Below are 23802 nucleotides of genomic sequence, written 5' to 3' on the forward strand. Positions count from 1 at the left end.
CGATTTTCGCCACGCGCCAAGATAGCCTTGTCGCACTGTACTTATGTAGGGTTCGTTGTCTCGCTCCAACATGTATTGTCCCGTTCCCGCGCACTGTTCACAGTGCTCAATAGTGAGCCGGCGATGGGGTTGATGATGGCTATGTAACATCGACATACAATAGTATTGATGCAGTAGCCGGCAGAAAATAATGTACATAGATGTTTAGAAAGAGAGTTCGGCTTCGTACAGCGTTCTCTGTCACTCATACCTATGTGACGTTTTGTCGGTCTCAACGACAGAGACAACGCTCTACGAAACCGTTATCTCTTTCTAAAGGTCGATGTACGATATTTTCTGCCGCATACTGTAAATAGCTATAACTTGTGTCAGCAAAGGCGACAATCGAAATTGGTGGCGGTAATCACTACCTCTCACTCGCACAGTATACCTGGGTATAGTGTGCGAGTGAGACGGACTGATTATTGCCGCTTCGTTTCAATTAGTTTCTTTATTGGCACGAGTTATACAAGTGTATTCTAATTTCCAACGAGTCAATGGTCGTTTCTTTTCAATATAATATATAGTCCGCGACAGGTCGAGATGGCAATCGGGGTATGAGGCGTCCTCGTGCTCGCCCGCGCCCGGTTAGTGCGGGGGCTGTGCGGGTGCCTGCGGCGACGGCGACGGCGACGATGCGACGACGTGACGATCACCACCACGAGAAGAAGGGCGACTTGTGCTGGAAGCGCTGCTGGAACGAGTCGAAGAAGCGCGACGAGGGGGTGCCGCCCTTGGACCTGACACAAGTACCGTTTACACGCTAAACTAATTTCTCCAAATCCATGCTCTACAAATAACAAAAAGCAATGATAGTCTAGTGGTTAACAAGTCAGCCTCCTGTCCCGGGGTCGAACGTTCGATCCCGGGAACGCACCTCTACTGTTACGGAGGTGCAGCGTATACCTATCGCTTGCCTTAACGGTGAAGGAAAACATCGTGAGTAAACCTGCACTTCTGAGAGTTCTCCACAATGTTCTCACAGGTGTGTTAAATCTGCTAAGCCCCGCTCGACCAGCGTGGCGGACTGAGATCTGTGCTGGCTACGGGTCGGCATCGGCGGAGACAGGGTAGTGGGTACCTCTCGACGACGACGGCGGGCATCTGCACGAGCTGCACGGGGCTCTTGTTGTCCTTGAGCGCCTGCGTGAGGTTGAGCAGCTGGCCGCGCAGCACCGACATCTGCCGCTCGAACAGCCCCTTGTCGAAGCCCTTGTCGTGCTGCACAGACGACACAACGATCAACTCGGCCCAATGGCGCGTGCACAACAACAGACGGCGCCTCACCTTGAACAGCACGTGCAGCTCGTCGCACAGCTCCTGCACGAAGCTCATGTCGGACAGCAGCGGCAGCACCAGCTCCCTGCAAACAAACAAACAAACAACCCTCACATACATTACCTTACATCGGTATCTTCGTTAATGTGTCAAAGTGTGTTTGTTTGTTGGTTTGTCTTTCAATCACGTCGCAACGGAGTAACGGATCGACGTGGAAGACCTGGAGTGACATGTGAGCATACGTATACGTGTGTGTGTGTGTGTGACACTGACTTGGTCTCCTGGCTGAAGGGGCGCTTGGCCTGCGGCAGCCACGCCCAGTGGTAGGGGTAGGCGCGCCACGAGTCGGGGTGCTTGAAGGGGAACGCCAGCCCGTTGTCGATGGCCGCGATGCGGACCTCGGCGCCGCCCGCCCACTCCTGCGACACAACACGCCGTGTCTTCAAAGTGGAGACAACATCTCGCATTCTATCGTGCAGTTTCCGCAATACAAACTCATAGTTTTAGTATATTTGGAATGTATCCGTCGACAGTCGTGACAGACGTGAACCGTCACACAAGCCAATGTGCTTCTGCTCGAAACAAGTCACAAACTATCAACAACAAATATAGCGTGACAGGATTGGCACCAACACAAATGCGCACACAACAATCAAGCCGCAAATGTGAACCAGCTGATCAAACTATTGTCTACCCAATACCCACTCGTAACATCTCCACCAGAAAGAGATATCCGTTAAAATTTGAGCAAACTCAATTGCACTTTCTTTCACCGTAACAAAAACCGCTATTAATTTTAAAGTCGTTGATAGAAGAAAATTTCTTATATTATTGTGCCTGTACCTTGTGGTGTGTACCACGTGTCGTACTGCACGCATCACGTGTCGTACTGCACGCATCACGTGTCGTACTGCACGCATCACGTGTCGTACCCACGAGCTGGTCATCCCGGCGCTCGCTGCACTTGAGCATTAAAGCCAACATGCTTCAAGCAGAAGAAGCGCCGGGATGAACTGTCATGTTGGCACAACCCGGAGAAAGGTTCCAACTCAGCACAATGCTGTGTGCCTTCATATACAAGAGCACACCTACAGCGCTGATTTTCTAGAGTGAACCTTCTATACTTCAAAGCGCGATGGTGTCACTCACCGAGGGCTCCGTCATGGCGGCGTGGCGCGAGTCGGGCGCGTCGTACTGGATGAGCCAGTTGTCGTTGCCGCGGTCCGTGTTGCGGATCATGTAGTCCAGCACCACGAGCCGCCGGCCGCATGTCACCGAGCGCGATGGTGTCACTCACCGAGGGCTCCGTCATGGCGGCGTGGCGCGAGTCGGGCGCGTCGTACTGGATGAGCCAGTTGTCGTTGCCGCGGTCCGTGTTGCGGATCATGTAGTCCAGCACCACGAGCCGCCGGCCGCATGTCACCGAGCGCGATGGTGTCACTCACCGAGGGCTCCGTCATGGCGGCGTGGCGCGAGTCGGGCGCGTCGTACTGGATGAGCCAGTTGTCGTTGCCGCGGTCCGTGTTGCGGATCATGTAGTCCAGCACCACGAGCCGCCGGCCGCATGTCACCGAGCGCGATGGTGTCACTCACCGAGGGCTCCGTCATGGCGGCGTGGCGCGAGTCGGGCGCGTCGTACTGGATGAGCCAGTTGTCGTTGCCGCGGTCCGTGTTGCGGATCATGTAGTCCAGCACCACGAGCCGCCGGCCGCATGTCACCGAGCGCGATGGTGTCACTCACCGAGGGCTCCGTCATGGCGGCGTGGCGCGAGTCGGGCGCGTCGTACTGGATGAGCCAGTTGTCGTTGCCGCGGTCCGTGTTGCGGATCATGTAGTCCAGCACCACGAGCCGCCGGCCGCATGTCACCGAGCGCGATGGTGTCACTCACCGAGGGCTCCGTCATGGCGGCGTGGCGCGAGTCGGGCGCGTCGTACTGGATGAGCCAGTTGTCGTTGCCGCGGTCCGTGTTGCGGATCATGTAGTCCAGCACCACGAGCCGCCGGCCGCATGTCACCGAGCGCGATGGTGTCACTCACCGAGGGCTCCGTCATGGCGGCGTGGCGCGAGTCGGGCGCGTCGTACTGGATGAGCCAGTTGTCGTTGCCGCGGTCCGTGTTGCGGATCATGTAGTCCAGCACCACGAGCCGCTCGAACTGCAGCTGGAACCTGCGACGCAGACAACATAACGTCTGAACAGTGTATACAGTGTATACAGTGTATACAGGGTGAAACTAACTGACTTTTGCATGTAAAATAAGGAATTGGGGCAATTTTAGACTAAATCCATATTTATACTTGTTTATTTCTCAGCTATCTTCATATGTGCGTGTGCGTGTGTGTGTGTGACTGTATGTGTGCGCATGTGTAAGTACAGGTGTCGAGTACTGACTTCCTCATGACGTGCGGCGGCGGCGGCTCCTGCTCGAACCTGCGCAGCCAGTAGTCGGCGTCCTTGTACCCCTCCACGAACACCTGGAACGAGCCCACCTGCAACACACACACTGATATTACAAAATCCATTTCGCTAACAATGCTCCAGATCTCCAATAAAATTTTGCAAAAATCAACATGCAATGGAGTATTAGCGAAATTTTGTAGACGCAGAGTTTCCCAATATGCGCTGACGATGATGGCGCGGCCACCGAAAGGTTCCGGTACTCTTTTCCACAAGATAAATTTTTCCCTTAAATCAAAAAAGTCGTTTGCGGTTTGGCAAGAATTTATTTTGAGGATTTTTCTATATTCCAAAAAGTGCAGACGATATTCCGAATGAAGTCTCAAGAACTGTCATAAGCACCCGATACCAGTCTGAAGCTCCATTAGTGAGTTTCGGGTGGGTGCTCTGCTACTGACCTTGGGCGGCAGGCCCATGCGGTTGAACCGCAGGTTGGGGAACTGCTCGGTGATGGCGCGCTTGAGCCGCGAGCGCTCGCGGTCGATGCGCAGGTAGTTGAACGTCTCCGACACCAGCTTCACCGCCTGCAACCGACCCCTGCGTGTTCTGTCTGCTACTGACCTTGGGCGGCAGACCCATGCGGTTGAACCGCAGGTTGGGAACTGCTCGGTGATGGCGCGCTTGAGCCGCGAGCGCTCGCGGTCGATGCGCAGGTAGTTGAACGTCTCCGACACCAGCTTCACCGCCTGCAACCGACCCCTGCGTGTTCTGTCTGCTACTGACCTTGGGCGGCAGACCCATGCGGTTGAACCGCAGGTTGGGGAACTGCTCGGTGATGGCGCGCTTGAGCCGCGAGCGCTCGCGGTCGATGCGCAGGTAGTTGAACGTCTCCGACACCAGCTTCACCGCCTGCAACCGACCCCTGCGTGTTCTGTCTGCTACTGACCTTGGGCGGCAGACCCATGCGGTTGAACCGCAGGTTGGGGAACTGCTCGGTGATGGCGCGCTTGAGCCGCGAGCGCTCGCGGTCGATGCGCAGGTAGTTGAACGTCTCCGACACCAGCTTCACCGCCTGCAACCGACCCCTGCGTGTTCTGTCTGCTACTGACCTTGGGCGGCAGACCCATGCGGTTGAACCGCAGGTTGGGGAACTGCTCGGTGATGGCGCGCTTGAGCCGCGAGCGCTCGCGGTCGATGCGCAGGTAGTTGAACGTCTCCGACACCAGCTTCACCACCTGCAACCGACCCCTGCGTGTTCTGTCTGCTACTGACCTTGGGCGGCAGACCCATGCGGTTGAACCGCAGGTTGGGGAACTGCTCGGTGATGGCGCGCTTGAGCCGCGAGCGCTCGCGGTCGATGCGCAGGTAGTTGAACGTCTCCGACACCAGCTTCACCGCCTGCAACCGACCCCTGCGTGTTCTGTCTGCTACTGACCTTGGGCGGCAGACCCATGCGGTTGAACCGCAGGTTGGGGAACTGCTCGGTGATGGCGCGCTTGAGCCGCGAGCGCTCGCGGTCGATGCGCAGGTAGTTGAACGTCTCCGACACCAGCTTCACCGCCTGCAACCGACCCCTGCGTGTTCTGTCTGCTACTGACCTTGGGCGGCAGACCCATGCGGTTGAACCGCAGGTTGGGGAACTGCTCGGTGATGGCGCGCTTGAGCCGCGAGCGCTCGCGGTCGATGCGCAGGTAGTTGAACGTCTCCGACACCAGCTTCACCGCCTGCAACCGACCCCTGCGTGTTCTGTCTGCTACTGACCTTGGGCGGCAGACCCATGCGGTTGAACCGCAGGTTGGGGAACTGCTCGGTGATGGCGCGCTTGAGCCGCGAGCGCTCGCGGTCGATGCGCAGGTAGTTGAACGTCTCCGACACCAGCTTCACCGCCTGCAACCGACCCCTGCGTGTTCTGTCTGCTACTGACCTTGGGCGGCAGACCCATGCGGTTGAACCGCAGGTTGGGGAACTGCTCGGTGATGGCGCGCTTGAGCCGCGAGCGCTCGCGGTCGATGCGCAGGTAGTTGAACGTCTCCGACACCAGCTTCACCGCCTGCAACCGACCCCTGCGTGTTCTGTCTGCTACTGACCTTGGGCGGCAGACCCATGCGGTTGAACCGCAGGTTGGGGAACTGCTCGGTGATGGCGCGCTTGAGCCGCGAGCGCTCGCGGTCGATGCGCAGGTAGTTGAACGTCTCCGACACCAGCTTCACCGCCTGCAACCGACCCCTGCGTGTTCTGTCTGCTACTGACCTTGGGCGGCAGACCCATGCGGTTGAACCGCAGGTTGGGGAACTGCTCGGTGATGGCGCGCTTGAGCCGCGAGCGCTCGCGGTCGATGCGCAGGTAGTTGAACGTCTCCGACACCAGCTTCACCGCCTGCAACCGACCCCTGCGTGTTCTGTCTGCTACTGACCTTGGGCGGCAGACCCATGCGGTTGAACCGCAGGTTGGGGAACTGCTCGGTGATGGCGCGCTTGAGCCGCGAGCGCTCGCGGTCGATGCGCAGGTAGTTGAACGTCTCCGACACCAGCTTCACCGCCTGCAACCGACCCCTGCGTGTTCTGTCTGCTACTGACCTTGGGCGGCAGACCCATGCGGTTGAACCGCAGGTTGGGGAACTGCTCGGTGATGGCGCGCTTGAGCCGCGAGCGCTCGCGGTCGATGCGCAGGTAGTTGAACGTCTCCGACACCAGCTTCACCGCCTGCAACCGACCCCTGCGTGTTCTGTCTGCTACTGACCTTGGGCGGCAGACCCATGCGGTTGAACCGCAGGTTGGGGAACTGCTCGGTGATGGCGCGCTTGAGCCGCGAGCGCTCGCGGTCGATGCGCAGGTAGTTGAACGTCTCCGACACCAGCTTCACCGCCTGCAACCGACCCCTGCGTGTTCTGTCTGCTACTGACCTTGGGCGGCAGACCCATGCGGTTGAACCGCAGGTTGGGGAACTGCTCGGTGATGGCGCCGCTTGAGCCGCGAGCGCTCGCGGTCGATGCGCAGGTAGTTGAACGTCTCCGACACCAGCTTCACGCCTGCAACCGACCCCTGCGTGTTCTGTCTGCTACTGACCTTGGGCGGCAGACCCATGCGGTTGAACCGCAGGTTGGGGAACTGCTCGGTGATGGCGCGCTTGAGCCGCGAGCGCTCGCGGTCCAGATGGCGCAGGTAGTTGAACGTCTCGACACCAGCTTCACCGCCTGCAACCGACCCCTGCGTGTTCTGTCTGCTACTGACCTTGGGCGGCAGCCCATGCGGTGAACCGCAGGTTGGGGAACTGCTCGGTGATGGCGCGCTTGAGCCGCGAGCGCTCGCGGTCGATGCGCAGGTAGTTGAACGTCTCCGACACCAGCTTCACCGCCTGCAACCGACCCCTGCGTGTTCTGTCTGCTACTGACCTTGGGCGGCAGACCCATGCGGTTGAACCGCAGGTTGGGGAACTGCTCGGTGATGGCGCGCTTGAGCCGCGAGCGCTCGCGGTCGATGCGCAGGTAGTTGAACGTCTCCGACACCAGCTTCACCGCCTGCAACCGACCCCTGCGTGTTCTGTCTGCTACTGACCTTGGGCGGCAGACCCATGCGGTTGAACCGCAGGTTGGGGAACTGCTCGGTGATGGCGCGCTTGAGCCGCGAGCGCTCGCGGTCGATGCGCAGGTAGTTGAACGTCTCCGACACCAGCTTCACCGCCTGCAACCGACCCCTGCGTGTTCTGTCTGCTACTGACCTTGGGCGGCAGACCCATGCGGTTGAACCGCAGGTTGGGGAACTGCTCGGTGATGGCGCGCTTGAGCCGCGAGCGCTCGCGGTCGATGCGCAGGTAGTTGAACGTCTCCGACACCAGCTTCACCGCCTGCAACCGACCCCTGCGTGTTCTGTCTGCTACTGACCTTGGGCGGCAGACCCATGCGGTTGAACCGCAGGTTGGGGAACTGCTCGGTGATGGCGCGCTTGAGCCGCGAGCGCTCGCGGTCGATGCGCAGGTAGTTGAACGTCTCCGACACCAGCTTCACCGCCTGCAACCGACCCCTGCGTGTTCTGTCTGCTACTGACCTTGGGCGGCAGACCCATGCGGTTGAACCGCAGGTTGGGGAACTGCTCGGTGATGGCGCGCTTGAGCCGCGAGCGCTCGCGGTCGATGCGCAGGTAGTTGAACGTCTCCGACACCAGCTTCACCGCCTGCAACCGACCCCTGCGTGTTCTGTCTGCTACTGACCTTGGGCGGCAGACCCATGCGGTTGAACCGCAGGTTGGGGAACTGCTCGGTGATGGCGCGCTTGAGCCGCGAGCGCTCGCGGTCGATGCGCAGGTAGTTGAACGTCTCCGACACCAGCTTCACCGCCTGCAACCGACCCCTGCGTGTTCTGTCTGCTACTGACCTTGGGCGGCAGACCCATGCGGTTGAACCGCAGGTTGGGGAACTGCTCGGTGATGGCGCGCTTGAGCCGCGAGCGCTCGCGGTCGATGCGCAGGTAGTTGAACGTCTCCGACACCAGCTTCACCGCCTGCAACCGACCCCTGCGTGTTCTGTCTGCTACTGACCTTGGGCGGCAGACCCATGCGGTTGAACCGCAGGTTGGGGAACTGCTCGGTGATGGCGCGCTTGAGCCGCGAGCGCTCGCGGTCGATGCGCAGGTAGTTGAACGTCTCCGACACCAGCTTCACCGCCTGCAACCGACCCCTGCGTGTTCTGTCTGCTACTGACCTTGGGCGGCAGACCCATGCGGTTGAACCGCAGGTTGGGGAACTGCTCGGTGATGGCGCGCTTGAGCCGCGAGCGCTCGCGGTCGATGCGCAGGTAGTTGAACGTCTCCGACACCAGCTTCACCGCCTGCAACCGACCCCTGCGTGTTCTGTCTGCTACTGACCTTGGGCGGCAGACCCATGCGGTTGAACCGCAGGTTGGGGAACTGCTCGGTGATGGCGCGCTTGAGCCGCGAGCGCTCGCGGTCGATGCGCAGGTAGTTGAACGTCTCCGACACCAGCTTCACCGCCTGCAACCGACCCCTGCGTGTTCTGTCTGCTACTGACCTTGGGCGGCAGACCCATGCGGTTGAACCGCAGGTTGGGGAACTGCTCGGTGATGGCGCGCTTGAGCCGCGAGCGCTCGCGGTCGATGCGCAGGTAGTTGAACGTCTCCGACACCAGCTTCACCGCCTGCAACCGACCCCTGCGTGTTCTGTCTGCTACTGACCTTGGGCGGCAGACCCATGCGGTTGAACCGCAGGTTGGGGAACTGCTCGGTGATGGCGCGCTTGAGCCGCGAGCGCTCGCGGTCGATGCGCAGGTAGTTGAACGTCTCCGACACCAGCTTCACCGCCTGCAACCGACCCCTGCGTGTTCTGTCTGCTACTGACCTTGGGCGGCAGACCCATGCGGTTGAACCGCAGGTTGGGGAACTGCTCGGTGATGGCGCGCTTGAGCCGCGAGCGCTCGCGGTCGATGCGCAGGTAGTTGAACGTCTCCGACACCAGCTTCACCGCCTGCAACCGACCCCTGCGTGTTCTGTCTGCTACTGACCTTGGGCGGCAGACCCATGCGGTTGAACCGCAGGTTGGGGAACTGCTCGGTGATGGCGCGCTTGAGCCGCGAGCGCTCGCGGTCGATGCGCAGGTAGTTGAACGTCTCCGACACCAGCTTCACCGCCTGCAACCGACCCCTGCGTGTTCTGTCTGCTACTGACCTTGGGCGGCAGACCCATGCGGTTGAACCGCAGGTTGGGGAACTGCTCGGTGATGGCGCGCTTGAGCCGCGAGCGCTCGCGGTCGATGCGCAGGTAGTTGAACGTCTCCGACACCAGCTTCACCGCCTGCAACCGACCCCTGCGTGTTCTGTCTGCTACTGACCTTGGGCGGCAGACCCATGCGGTTGAACCGCAGGTTGGGGAACTGCTCGGTGATGGCGCGCTTGAGCCGCGAGCGCTCGCGGTCGATGCGCAGGTAGTTGAACGTCTCCGACACCAGCTTCACCGCCTGCAACCGACCCCTGCGTGTTCTGTCTGCTACTGACCTTGGGCGGCAGACCCATGCGGTTGAACCGCAGGTTGGGGAACTGCTCGGTGATGGCGCGCTTGAGCCGCGAGCGCTCGCGGTCGATGCGCAGGTAGTTGAACGTCTCCGACACCAGCTTCACCGCCTGCAACCGACCCCTGCGTGTTCTGTCTGCTACTGACCTTGGGCGGCAGACCCATGCGGTTGAACCGCAGGTTGGGGAACTGCTCGGTGATGGCGCGCTTGAGCCGCGAGCGCTCGCGGTCGATGCGCAGGTAGTTGAACGTCTCCGACACCAGCTTCACCGCCTGCAACCGACCCCTGCGTGTTCTGTCTGCTACTGACCTTGGGCGGCAGACCCATGCGGTTGAACCGCAGGTTGGGGAACTGCTCGGTGATGGCGCGCTTGAGCCGCGAGCGCTCGCGGTCGATGCGCAGGTAGTTGAACGTCTCCGACACCAGCTTCACCGCCTGCAACCGACCCCTGCGTGTTCTGTCTGCTACTGACCTTGGGCGGCAGACCCATGCGGTTGAACCGCAGGTTGGGGAACTGCTCGGTGATGGCGCGCTTGAGCCGCGAGCGCTCGCGGTCGATGCGCAGGTAGTTGAACGTCTCCGACACCAGCTTCACCGCCTGCAACCGACCCCTGCGTGTTCTGTCTGCTACTGACCTTGGGCGGCAGACCCATGCGGTTGAACCGCAGGTTGGGGAACTGCTCGGTGATGGCGCGCTTGAGCCGCGAGCGCTCGCGGTCGATGCGCAGGTAGTTGAACGTCTCCGACACCAGCTTCACCGCCTGCAACCGACCCCTGCGTGTTCTGTCTGCTACTGACCTTGGGCGGCAGACCCATGCGGTTGAACCGCAGGTTGGGGAACTGCTCGGTGATGGCGCGCTTGAGCCGCGAGCGCTCGCGGTCGATGCGCAGGTAGTTGAACGTCTCCGACACCAGCTTCACCGCCTGCAACCGACCCCTGCGTGTTCTGTCTGCTACTGACCTTGGGCGGCAGACCCATGCGGTTGAACCGCAGGTTGGGGAACTGCTCGGTGATGGCGCGCTTGAGCCGCGAGCGCTCGCGGTCGATGCGCAGGTAGTTGAACGTCTCCGACACCAGCTTCACCGCCTGCAACCGACCCCTGCGTGTTCTGTCTGCTACTGACCTTGGGCGGCAGACCCATGCGGTTGAACCGCAGGTTGGGGAACTGCTCGGTGATGGCGCGCTTGAGCCGCGAGCGCTCGCGGTCGATGCGCAGGTAGTTGAACGTCTCCGACACCAGCTTCACCGCCTGCAACCGACCCCTGCGTGTTCTGTCTGCTACTGACCTTGGGCGGCAGACCCATGCGGTTGAACCGCAGGTTGGGGAACTGCTCGGTGATGGCGCGCTTGAGCCGCGAGCGCTCGCGGTCGATGCGCAGGTAGTTGAACGTCTCCGACACCAGCTTCACCGCCTGCAACCGACCCCTGCGTGTTCTGTCTGCTACTGACCTTGGGCGGCAGACCCATGCGGTTGAACCGCAGGTTGGGGAACTGCTCGGTGATGGCGCGCTTGAGCCGCGAGCGCTCGCGGTCGATGCGCAGGTAGTTGAACGTCTCCGACACCAGCTTCACCGCCTGCAACCGACCCCTGCGTGTTCTGTCTGCTACTGACCTTGGGCGGCAGACCCATGCGGTTGAACCGCAGGTTGGGGAACTGCTCGGTGATGGCGCGCTTGAGCCGCGAGCGCTCGCGGTCGATGCGCAGGTAGTTGAACGTCTCCGACACCAGCTTCACCGCCTGCAACCGACCCCTGCGTGTTCTGTCTGCTACTGACCTTGGGCGGCAGACCCATGCGGTTGAACCGCAGGTTGGGGAACTGCTCGGTGATGGCGCGCTTGAGCCGCGAGCGCTCGCGGTCGATGCGCAGGTAGTTGAACGTCTCCGACACCAGCTTCACCGCCTGCAACCGACCCCTGCGTGTTCTGTCTGCTACTGACCTTGGGCGGCAGACCCATGCGGTTGAACCGCAGGTTGGGGAACTGCTCGGTGATGGCGCGCTTGAGCCGCGAGCGCTCGCGGTCGATGCGCAGGTAGTTGAACGTCTCCGACACCAGCTTCACCGCCTGCAACCGACCCCTGCGTGTTCTGTCTGCTACTGACCTTGGGCGGCAGGCCCATGCGGTTGAACCGCAGGTTGGGGAACTGCTCGGTGATGGCGCGCTTGAGCCGCGAGCGCTCGCGGTCGATGCGCAGGTAGTTGAACGTCTCCGACACCAGCTTCACCGCCTGCAACCGACCCCTGCGTGTTCTGTCTGCTACTGACCTTGGGCGGCAGACCCATGCGGTTGAACCGCAGGTTGGGGAACTGCTCGGTGATGGCGCGCTTGAGCCGCGAGCGCTCGCGGTCGATGCGCAGGTAGTTGAACGTCTCCGACACCAGCTTCACCGCCTGCAACCGACCCCTGCGTGTTCTGTCTGCTACTGACCTTGGGCGGCAGACCCATGCGGTTGAACCGCAGGTTGGGGAACTGCTCGGTGATGGCGCGCTTGAGCCGCGAGCGCTCGCGGTCGATGCGCAGGTAGTTGAACGTCTCCGACACCAGCTTCACCGCCTGCAACCGACCCCTGCGTGTTCTGTCTGCTACTGACCTTGGGCGGCAGACCCATGCGGTTGAACCGCAGGTTGGGGAACTGCTCGGTGATGGCGCGCTTGAGCCGCGAGCGCTCGCGGTCGATGCGCAGGTAGTTGAACGTCTCCGACACCAGCTTCACCGCCTGCAACCGACCCCTGCGTGTTCTGTCTGCTACTGACCTTGGGCGGCAGACCCATGCGGTTGAACCGCAGGTTGGGGAACTGCTCGGTGATGGCGCGCTTGAGCCGCGAGCGCTCGCGGTCGATGCGCAGGTAGTTGAACGTCTCCGACACCAGCTTCACCGCCTGCAACCGACCCCTGCGTGTTCTGTCTGCTACTGACCTTGGGCGGCAGACCCATGCGGTTGAACCGCAGGTTGGGGAACTGCTCGGTGATGGCGCGCTTGAGCCGCGAGCGCTCGCGGTCGATGCGCAGGTAGTTGAACGTCTCCGACACCAGCTTCACCGCCTGCAACCGACCCCTGCGTGTTCTGTCTGCTACTGACCTTGGGCGGCAGACCCATGCGGTTGAACCGCAGGTTGGGGAACTGCTCGGTGATGGCGCGCTTGAGCCGCGAGCGCTCGCGGTCGATGCGCAGGTAGTTGAACGTCTCCGACACCAGCTTCACCGCCTGCAACCGACCCCTGCGTGTTCTGTCTGCTACTGACCTTGGGCGGCAGACCCATGCGGTTGAACCGCAGGTTGGGGAACTGCTCGGTGATGGCGCGCTTGAGCCGCGAGCGCTCGCGGTCGATGCGCAGGTAGTTGAACGTCTCCGACACCAGCTTCACCGCCTGCAACCGACCCCTGCGTGTTCTGTCTGCTACTGACCTTGGGCGGCAGACCCATGCGGTTGAACCGCAGGTTGGGGAACTGCTCGGTGATGGCGCGCTTGAGCCGCGAGCGCTCGCGGTCGATGCGCAGGTAGTTGAACGTCTCCGACACCAGCTTCACCGCCTGCAACCGACCCCTGCGTGTTCTGTCTGCTACTGACCTTGGGCGGCAGACCCATGCGGTTGAACCGCAGGTTGGGGAACTGCTCGGTGATGGCGCGCTTGAGCCGCGAGCGCTCGCGGTCGATGCGCAGGTAGTTGAACGTCTCCGACACCAGCTTCACCGCCTGCAACCGACCCCTGCGTGTTCTGTCTGCTACTGACCTTGGGCGGCAGACCCATGCGGTTGAACCGCAGGTTGGGGAACTGCTCGGTGATGGCGCGCTTGAGCCGCGAGCGCTCGCGGTCGATGCGCAGGTAGTTGAACGTCTCCGACACCAGCTTCACCGCCTGCAACCGACCCCTGCGTGTTCTGTCTGCTACTGACCTTGGGCGGCAGACCCATGCGGTTCAACCGCAGGTTGGGGAACTGCTCGGTGATGGCGCGCTTGAGCCGCGAGCGCTCGCGGTCGATGCGCAGGTAGTTGAACGTCTCCGACACCAGCTTCACCGCCTGCAACCGACCCCTGCGTGTTCTGTCTGCTACTGACCTTGGGCGGCAGACCCATGCGGTTGAACCGCAGGTTGGGGAACTGCTCGGTGATGGCGCGCTTGAGCCGCGAGCGCTCGCGGTCGATGCGCAGGTAGTTGAACGTCTCCGACACCAGCTTCACCACCTGCAACAGCGCACAGCTCTCACTTGTTGTTGTTGTTGTCGCGTGTCGGTCGGATCGTTCAGACATTTTGGTATCGTCCAATGTTTGGCTTCAATCCAAATTCAAAGATGACTAACAACAGTAATTTACGCTGGGTGTTTTTCTTAGTCTGCCCTGGTGCTACACGAAACGGACACCATAACAAAGGAATACTTATCGAGAAAAAGATGGGTTATATTATTGTGTGTTTGTAAAATTTTATTCAAATAAACTTTAAGCATTAACCACTGTAATACTGCAGTGGAAAAAGATCTACAAAGCTGAAAACTTTACATCGTGGAAGAAAGATTTGTAGGGTAGAATTAAATGGAGAAAATTCGTAGATTGAGGTTAAAGCTCACAAAGGGCCGTAGGTTCTTCTGGGAATTAAAACCTGTAATGAAGAAATGTAGGAGAACCAAAGTAACCCACAACCCATGGCTCGAAGGATAAAATTAATCAAGCTGAAAGGGCAGTTGGAAATTATTGTGGAGCGGGAGATGTGCTCTGAAGCGGGAACTCTGCGCACGTCACGAGCGCAGCTTGCGCCGACGTCTCATTGAGTGTCGTCGAGCACGATGCACCAACCATATGCAGAAGAGGCGGGATCTCACTGGGAAGTAGTGAGACCTCCTCCATGTCAATCCGTGCGTGATGTACCGCTATGCCGCACACTCACTTTGGTGTTGGGCACGACGCCCAGCCCGATCTTCTGGTCCACCAGGCTGGCGCCCGCCTCCGACAGGTAGCCCTGGTTGGGGATGAGGCACGAGCGGCCGAAGCAGCACGGGCAGCACAGCTTGTGCATCCACTTGGTCCACTTGGGGTTGAGGCGCCCGTACGGCTCCTCGTCCTTCGGCTTGAATACGCCGATGATTTTCTGCACCGAAGTTGACGTGGATTATTTACATTTTAGGGTATAGTTGACAAATCTATATTGGAACTATTTAAGAGTAAACTGATCGACTAACAGATCCCGTACCATGGATCCATATCCATACTTCCATACTAATATTATAAATGCGAAAGTGTGTCTGTCAGTCTGCTAGCTTTTCAGGGCTCAGTTTAACCGATTTTAATAAAATTAATTAATACAGAGTTAGCTAACATCCCGGGGAAGGACATAGGCTACTTTATATCCCGGAAAATCAAAGAGTTCCCAAGGGATTCTTAAAGGCAGCAACACACACCCGAAATAGTTCGATAAAAGGTTCCAGCGCAGCACAATGCTGTATGCCTTGATAGTTGATACACAAGAGCATAGAGCCGGGACCCTGAGCCCACGGAACTATATACAAACGAATTGAAGACGAAATAGTTCGATAAAAGGTTCCAGCGCAGCACAATGCTGTATGCCTTGATAGTTGATACACAAGAGCATAGAGCCGGGACCCTGAGCCCCCGGAACTATATACAAACGAATTGAAGACGAACTTAGTCCGACTGCCAATGTACATCGTGTATATGGCATGGCATGGCTCGCCGCTCGGTGACATCAGCGGGTGCACTAAACTGATTTGTCCACAGAGAAAGGATGTTTGTTTGACTTCTAACGGGTATTTTCCAAGCTGATATTTATTGTTAACTGACTTCATTAAACAAAATATTTGGAACTTTGGATGTACATTTGGAAAGTCTATTAGCGAAGCCGAGCAAAACTCAATTAGATCTGAAAGGTTCCCCATTTCACATTCCTATAAAAAGCCAAAACCTCTCTAAACACAAAAACGTTCTTAAAATTAAAAAAAAAGCAATTACCTGCCGCACCTAAATAACAGCCAACGAACAAAGCTATCATATCGCAAAATACACACAATCACATTTTATCGATAGCGGAATATGGTCGGAGCCCGATATCAATACGAGCCAAATATTACACCTAGCATATCGAGTGTCCCGCAGTACCGCCGAGGCTCAAGTTTCCTCCATACAGCACCAACTATTCTTATATAACTCGTAGACGATGCAGATGCGGGTGGACACGATACGTGTAACGTGGTTGCTTACCCTATTTTTTCATATTTTAAAAGACGTCAAATACTTAATACTGGTAATGAAACAACGTCGTGTGGCGAACGAACAAAGGCGTTTTTTCTATGAATGCGAAAGCGTCTGTCTGTTGTATTTTCACGGCTCAATCGCAGAACCGATATTGACGAAATGCACAAAACGGCTGCCTCCGCGCTCCATCTCAGTTCAAATCACTTGCCAGCAGGTTGGATTGCATGAAAATATCCTGAAATAGAAAAGTTTCCACGGGAATTTTGAAATGCCTAAATTCATGTGGAACAAGTTGCGGGTTGCGGAGACCAACTACAAATTAATCTAAATAGGTTTTACAGTTTCTAGTAGCTCTATGAATTGAGCTGAAGTGGGTTAGGGCATTTTTGAGTTTAGAAATCAATCTCGCCGCATCGTCCTGAATGATGATGTCACTACAAAAATAATACAAATCAATTATTTCGATTCATTTCATTTCATTTCAATACATTTTGGATGTACCTATATATAATTTAGTGTCATTTTGTCCGACTTCAAAATACTAGTCAAACTGACTGGAAACTGTTGATGATGATTTTTTAAATAAAGATAGCGAGCAAACGAGCAGGAGCGTCACCTGATGTTAAGTGATTACCGCCGCCCATGAACATTTGCAGCACCAGAGGAACCGCCAATGCCTTTCAGAAATTTGTTGGTCCGCTCCTTGAACAACCTTGATTGTGCTTGGCGGTATACAAGAATACAAGGTTAGAATGTTTCCTTTACACCAACTGAGGACACCACGCTCCAGGCCTCCTCAACCCCGCGAAGGAAGTATAATGTGTGCTCCGTCACCTGGAGCTGCTCTCTATTCCTCTACACTTGTAGAAGACAGCAGCTCCTGTTAGCTCCGAAGCAAATACAACTATATCCTTATATTTAGGAGTTTAATATAGCTAGGATTGAGGTATAGTAAACTAGTGTGGAATTTCGAAAACTGGAACTTTTCCTAGAACACGCCCTGAAAGCCCAAATACCTTTCAAACCACTCAAAATCACCTCTGCTTGGTTGACGCTCGCTCACTATTGGGTACAATGCGTTGTTGCAACAATAATACCATAAATTCAGCCAATCACAACAAGTGGGATTGTAATAATGATCGATGCAGGTTTTGCGGAATCGGCGTACAGAGATGGCAGACGGGCGAAGTCGCTGCTGGGCGCTAGCGAAGTGTGTAAACGTTATCTTGTACCGGCTCGCGAGGTGCACACTGCACGCGTCCTTATCGCGCGACGGACGCAGCGGTCAGCGGTCAGCGGTCAGCAGTCAGCAGTCGCCACTAAACGGTTGCCAACTACTTACTACTCAACTTACACTTGACCGATTTTAATTTAATTTATTTTATTTTGTAGAGACAAACAGTTACAATTTGATAAATAGATAGATAGATATATATATTTTTCGGTTATTTTGTTTTAATCCATACAGATTATATTATTTTCCACGTGAAAGTGTGTCGGTCTATTTATCCTAGCTTTTTGACGAAAGGTACATCTTGGCCTGTGTATCCCGGGGCAGGTATGTCCTGCCCCGGGATACAAGCCAAGATGTACCTTATAGAATACTTTTGGTGCGGGAATATCAGGAAGGACAAAAGCTACATTTGATCCCGGAAAATCAAAGAGTTTCCACGAGATTTAAAAGGAAATGTAAATTGACGTGGACAAAGTATCACGTAATTGGCAGAGCTGTACAGAGGTAGTTTGCACCCGGGAGAGGGCAATAGGCTACTTTTATTCCGAAAAATCAAAAAGTTCAATCAAAATCCACGCGAACGAAGTAGCGAGCATCGTCTAGTTCACAATATAAAGTAGCACAACAAGGGAATAAGAAGGAGTAGGCAGTAGACAGATGTTGTTGTTGACTTTGACTTTGACTTTGAATTCTTAGAGCACACAAATGGACATATTGTTAGGAATAACTTACATTTAAGTAGGCAAATAATTCGCAACTTGAGGCTCCTTTCAGCATTAACCTTGATGAAATGAGATCGAAATTCGCTCGATGGAATAATAAATAATATGCAAATAAAAGTGGAAGCACGACTCACGAGATCGAATTGTTTATTGTGGTTCGGCTCCATCATCGGGATTCAGCAAATGATTCGTGATATCGCCAATTGAATGGCTGGCGGCAAAGGATTGACGACTGACTGAGCTATCAACGCACAGCTCAAACTACTGGACGGATGGGACTGAAATTTGGCATGCAGATAGCTATTATGACGTAGGCATCCGCCAAGAAAGCTTTTTGAAAATTCAATCCCTAAGGAGGTGAAATAGAGGTTTGAAATTTGTGTAGTCCACGCGGACGAAGTCGCGAGCACAAGCTAGTCGTACTAATAATGCCCACGACTTCATCCACGTGGATTGAGGTTTTAAAAAGTCCCGTGGGAACTCTCATCTCAATAAGCCTACGTCCTGGATGTAAGCTAACTCTGTACCAAATTTCATCAAAATCAGTTAAACTGTTGGGCCGTGAATTTGGAGTGAAAAGAATTTTCATGCAAATATGTAAAACGGTTTTGGGTAGACTCACTCCCGCTGGGTTCTTGACGAAGTAGGAGCCGCTAGAGCCCTGGTAGATCCTCTCGGGGAAGATGCCGTTGTCGATGGCCACCTCCGCCTGCCACACCAGCTCGCTGAAGGCGGGGTCATCTGCAACACACACGAACCGAAGCGATCACCATCATTTATTGGTATTAGTTACACATCTACAGTACATAATGTACATCGCCTAATATACATTTAGAAGGAGATAGCTGATTTGTAGAGCACTCTCTCTGTCGTTGAGACCGGCAAAACGTCATAAGTGTATGAGTGACAGAGACAACGCTCTACGAAGCCGCAATGTCATTCTAATGTGCATTATTTTCTGCCGCGTACTGTACATAATCAGTTGTTATATTCGTTTTTGTTTTTGGACCAGAACCTACAAGTGCGCGACAGGTTGAGATGGCAATTGGAGTATGAGGCGGGGGGGGCGCACCGGGTTATCCCTCCCCGATTGCCATCTCGAGCTGTCGCGCCCCACACGGCCGCACGTGAATCATCCACATATCGGATTAATCCAACGTAATCACACAGTTTATTGTTATTGTTTTCGCCTTTCATGAATTTTCCTTTCAACGATGATTTCATAGATTTTAAATATAAGCGGCTGTTTTGCGCTGACCCAGCACTCAGCACTCAGCACTCAGCACTCAGCACTCAGCACTCAGCACTCAGCACTCAGCACTCAGCACTCAGCACTCAGCACTCAGCACTCAGCACTCAGCAGTGAGCAGCCGATTCTGGCTTTGTGTTTGGAGGTTGGAGGTTCGATCCCGGACGTGCCCCACTTACTTATCGAAATGACGAGTATGTGCGTTTTAACAAACTAAGTATGTGTATAAGAAAATATCGCGAGGAAACCTACATGTCTGAGAGATCTCATGAATGTAAAGTCTGCCAATCTAGGTACCAGTCGGCCGTGCAATCCACACTCGACCAGCATGGCAGGCTGCGTCCTAAGCTCTTGTCATCCTAAGAGGAGAGCCACGCACAGTAGTTTACGCAATGGGTTAAGCATGATGATGACGACGACGCAATGATCGCAGGACTAGCCTGGGCTTGGTGACACTTGGTGACACTTGGTGACACTTGGTGACACTTGGTGACACTTGGTGACACTTGGTGACACTTGGTGACACTTGGTGACACTTGGTGACACTTGGTGACACTTGGTGACACTTGGTGACACTTGGTGACACTTGGTGACACTTGGGCCGCGGCAACACAAAGAGCTACAATCACAGAGTACATCGAAGGCTACAATAACGATGTCCCAAATTAGTATGTGGCTAACTTCCACAATCATTTCATTCTCCAGCTTTACGTGAGGAATCTGTTGTACATTGCTGCTCTATACAAAAGTAGGACAGTTCTTGCAATTCACGAAGGCTAATGAACTTTACTTGTGGTAACGTCGTTTACATGGTCATTGCGTAAGTGTGCGTGCATGTCGGACCAATCAGCCGCGAGCAAACACTCGCAAACGCACACATTTAGTGTACCTTACGTATACCCATACGACTTAAACACAAGCATGAGTCAGTGGCCTTCGTGAAATGCAAGAAGGTACTATAGAAGATATTTTCCACTGAAGAGAGTCCAAATCATACTGGCCATTCAGGGTATTGGACTCACCGCAAGGCCATAACAATACAAGTTATGTATGTACTCGTAAGATATTTGAATCAAATTAAAGTTAAATGTCATAGGTTGGTGACTGATAATCTAAAGACTGTGCCACAGCTTATCTCGGCAGCTCTACAGCAACACAGTAGTGCCCTCTTATCTCTGCACACCAAATAAATGCTTATTGAGTTATTCATTAATTACTGAGGTGTTGTTGCAAACTTACGACTTGACATATTGCGCAGTGGTTCCTAATTACACAAGTAAAGTCAGACCACCGTTGTTTTTGGGGTTCCGTACCTCAAAAGGAAAAATGGAATCATTATAGGATCACTTTGCCCATCTGTCAAGGTCCATCTAGGGAGTCAAAGCCTACAGGGTACTTCCTGTTGACTGACAATCATGAAACTTGGCAGGTACAATATCTTATAGCTAAAACAACAACTCTGACACAAATCGGAAGATTTCTGACGATAAAAAAAATCTTATAGCACAAATAATAAGAATAAGAATAAGAATAATTTATTTTAATAAAGGGAAAAATCCGAAAACTGTGAATTTGTACTTAAGTACATCACAAAAAATGTTATTTCTTGTAGAATGGTATGGAACCCTTTACATGCAACTACAACTCCCACTTGGCAGGTTTTTTTTATACAACTTAAACAACCACGTTTTCTGTTGTTTTTTTTTAAACTAAGTACAACCTTTATGCCACTTAACATTAAGAGTCCCCGCAGACCACAAACTTTTTATCAGCTGGTAGTTTCGTCGGTTTCTTAATCAGTATGAAGATGTATGTAAGTGCGCAAATTCTAACATTACATATCTTCATACTGATTAAGAAACCGACCAAACTATCGGCCGATAAAGTTTGTGGTCTGCGGGGACTCTTAGATGCGACTTAATTGGGCACCACAGTGCTTTGCAATTTTGAGGGGAGTCCAGAAACAATAGAACATCATCTTAAGTATTAGCTAAGAGATACACTCTTTACACTATTTAATTTACTCATATACAAGGCTTTGTGGTTTTTACATTATCTTTACATGTGAGGTCAAGTAAATATAATATTTATGTGAATAATGTTGATATGTACCTAATAAGTTGTTTTTTAAAATTTAATTTATATAAACTAGTGCTTGGCTGCAATCCGATCTGCTGACTACTTGCCAGCAGATGTGATGATGATGCAGTGTAAGATGAAGCGGGCTTGTCTAGAAGGTGGTTAGTCACTCTTGATTTGAACATACCTTGATGATGCCTTGCAGTAGGATGGTAGAAAGGTGAAGGAGGAACCAGGAAGAACTTTAATTAGTTAGACATGAGAAAAACACTTGTACAGTTTAGTAAAATCATTTTTGTGTTGGAATTTCAAAACAGTAATTAATATAACTTGTTATATTAAAATATAATCAAGGAAAGACCATGAAACTATTCATTAACATAATTTGAGTAGCAGCAACTACCAAGATAAGCAGTCATAGTATGTTTTATATCAGTACAATAACAGTGGGTGGAATAGGTAGAGTTTAATATTGCAGTCCCCTGCTTCATTGGCTATACAACAGGTCACTGCAGTCCATAGTTCCACACTAGTAGTATCATAAATGCAAAAGCATGTGTGCCAGGTTTTCACAGTGTCTCTATTTAACCATTTTTGATACAACTTGGTACAAAGATAGCTTGCATCCCGGGGGTGGATATAATACATATGTTTTATCCCAGAAAACTATAAAGTTCCCACAGGATTTTTAAAATCTAAATTCATAAATTAAATTAAATAAAAAGCTGGGATCTACAAAACTTGAGATTTGCATACATGTAAGTTAAGTGATGTCCATCAGGTCTCTTCTCCGAATGAGAAGTGTTTAGGTCATAGTTCACCATGCTGGCACGTGCAGATTGGCAGACCTCACAAACTTTTAAGAAGCTGAAGATTATGGAGAACAATCAGACATGCAGGTTTCTGCAGGAAGTTTCCCATAGATATTTAATTGCTTAAAATGCACATATTTTAGAAGGTGTGCTTGGGATAGAAGCTCAGGTCCCCAGACCTCCTGAAGGAGGTTGAAGTGTTCACCAGCAGGCTAGCATCACTCCCAATACACAAGCCCTCACACAAATACTAGTTACAATATCAAGTAGGTACTCTGAACTATGTATAATATGTGTACTATCTGTTGGCAAACCAATAAAATAAAATAAAATAAAATAAAAAATAAAACTAAATGTAGATCTACATACTATTATCATCATTACAATTAAATGTTTTACATTACATGTTATTTTACATTCATTTCCAAGTACTTGATATTGTCACTTTGCACACAACACCATATGGTATGCTTGTATTTATTTTGTGGCATATTATTAAAATACTCTTAATTTGGCAAACAATGGAGGAGCAATGAACTAAACAACTGTGTACTCACTACACACAAACAGCAAGTCCATCACCACAATCACTGAACAGTGTACACTGCTGAACACAACAGCTGTTAAGCTCCACTGAAAATTGACATGAAAATCTAATCTGTGCCTATGTTCAGGCCAGTGAAAACAATATCAACACACACTTACATCTTTAAGAAAAAAATCTGAAGTTGGCCAAATTGCTAACTAAGTTGATTTCAAGAAACAAACAACATTTATCAAGGAAAACTACGTTTTAGTGTCAAGGGGATCGAATCTCGTTAAAATTCGTGCATCGAGGTGCAATGGCAGCAGATTAAGAGTAATACTGCGAAGCTGGTAATTAGTGGCAGGAAGCCCTACGTCGTCGGAGGAAGACGCATAAGTGCCGCCTGCGCGTGCGGGCGGCGGGTACCTGGGAAGTGGTTGCAGGAGAGGTCCAGCTCGCCGCGGCCGCCCAGCAGCGGCTGCGACTCGCGGTTGACGCCCGGGGAATCCACGTTGCCTTCGAAGCCGACCTCTGGCACTAGGCAGATGTCCTCGGCGCTACTCGACAGAGACACCACGCCGTCATCGGGAGGCGTAGGGGCAGTGGGGACTTTGTCGAAGTCGAGATTCAACAGAGTCTCTTCCGTACTCATGAGTGATGTTCGACAATTTGCCTCTACCGAACCTCATTTATTTCGTATTGTAATATTCTTTGTTTCACAATCATTTACACAAACACTTCAACTTCAACGTTTCAGAGACTATAGAATTCGATATTGGATTATTGCTATTGACATCACCGATTGACATTTGAAATTTGAATCGAGTGACAGCTGACAGCAGCAAAAGTGACGTTAAACATAGTCAAGAGTTTATTTTTTAGTATAGTGATTTGCTCTTACTTTTTACGATTTTAGAATCGATTCTATTTGAAATCTTGGTACATTGACATGACAATATAAAAAACGCTATACTGTGTGCAGTCTGTGGGTTGACTATACCCAAAAATCTATAAACGCCCTCCGAGTCTATAATAACATCTTCAGAATAATGTTGGGACTGCCTCGGTACTGTAGCGCGTCCGGTATGTTTGCGGATAACTGTGTAGACGGCTTCTTCGCAATCATACGGAAAAGGATCGCCTCAATTAAAAGTAGGTTGGAGAGAAGTCCTAACATTATCCTGAAGGTGATAGCAGACAGACAGGACAGCGCTCTCAAGGCGCACTGGATGTCTGCATTAGTTAATA

At 53.2% G+C, this 23802-nt stretch overlaps 2 protein-coding genes across 2 annotated transcripts in view; one reads left to right on the forward strand and one right to left on the reverse strand.

Annotated features, from left to right (window-relative positions):
- LOC117992251 (FHF complex subunit HOOK interacting protein 2A-like) overlaps nt 1-18944 on the forward strand; it is a 52546-nt gene extending 33602 nt beyond the window's left edge. Inside the window, exon 14 of the mRNA XM_034979913.2 lies at nt 18927-18944. The gene's annotated coding sequence lies outside the window, so the exon portion shown is untranslated. The remainder of the gene's footprint in view (nt 1-18926) is intronic.
- Pi4KIIalpha (phosphatidylinositol 4-kinase II alpha) lies at nt 546-23357 on the reverse strand. The gene is made up of 10 exons (XM_034980002.2): nt 22981-23357; nt 18511-18629; nt 14611-14811; nt 13788-13913; nt 3708-3805; nt 3355-3484; nt 1591-1736; nt 1327-1402; nt 1121-1260; nt 546-779 (listed from the first exon to the last, which is right to left on the reverse strand). Exons 1-10 carry the CDS (start codon nt 23204-23206, stop codon nt 692-694), a joined length of 1350 nt encoding a protein of 449 aa, XP_034835893.1. The 5' UTR covers nt 23207-23357; the 3' UTR covers nt 546-691.
- Nucleotides 23358-23802: the final 445 nt, after the last annotated feature.

The sequence above is a fragment of the Maniola hyperantus genome, chromosome 21, assembly GCF_902806685.2.
Source record: "Maniola hyperantus chromosome 21, iAphHyp1.2, whole genome shotgun sequence".
NCBI lineage: Eukaryota > Metazoa > Arthropoda > Insecta > Lepidoptera > Nymphalidae > Maniola > Maniola hyperantus.

Excerpts from the sequence above, each read along its gene's own strand:
- Pi4KIIalpha (XM_034980002.2), bottom strand. The coding sequence starts at position 23,206 with ATGAGTACGGAAGAGACTCTGTTGAATCTCGACTTCGACAAAGTCCCC. Across the intron at positions 14,812-18,510 it reads TCGTCAAGAACCCAGCGGGA|AAAATCATCGGCGTATTCAA; the intron begins GTGAGTCTACCC and ends ACTTCGGTGCAG. Across the intron at positions 1,737-3,354 it reads CCGCCATGACGGAGCCCTCG|GAGTGGGCGGGCGGCGCCGA; the intron begins GTGAGTGACACC and ends GTTGTGTCGCAG.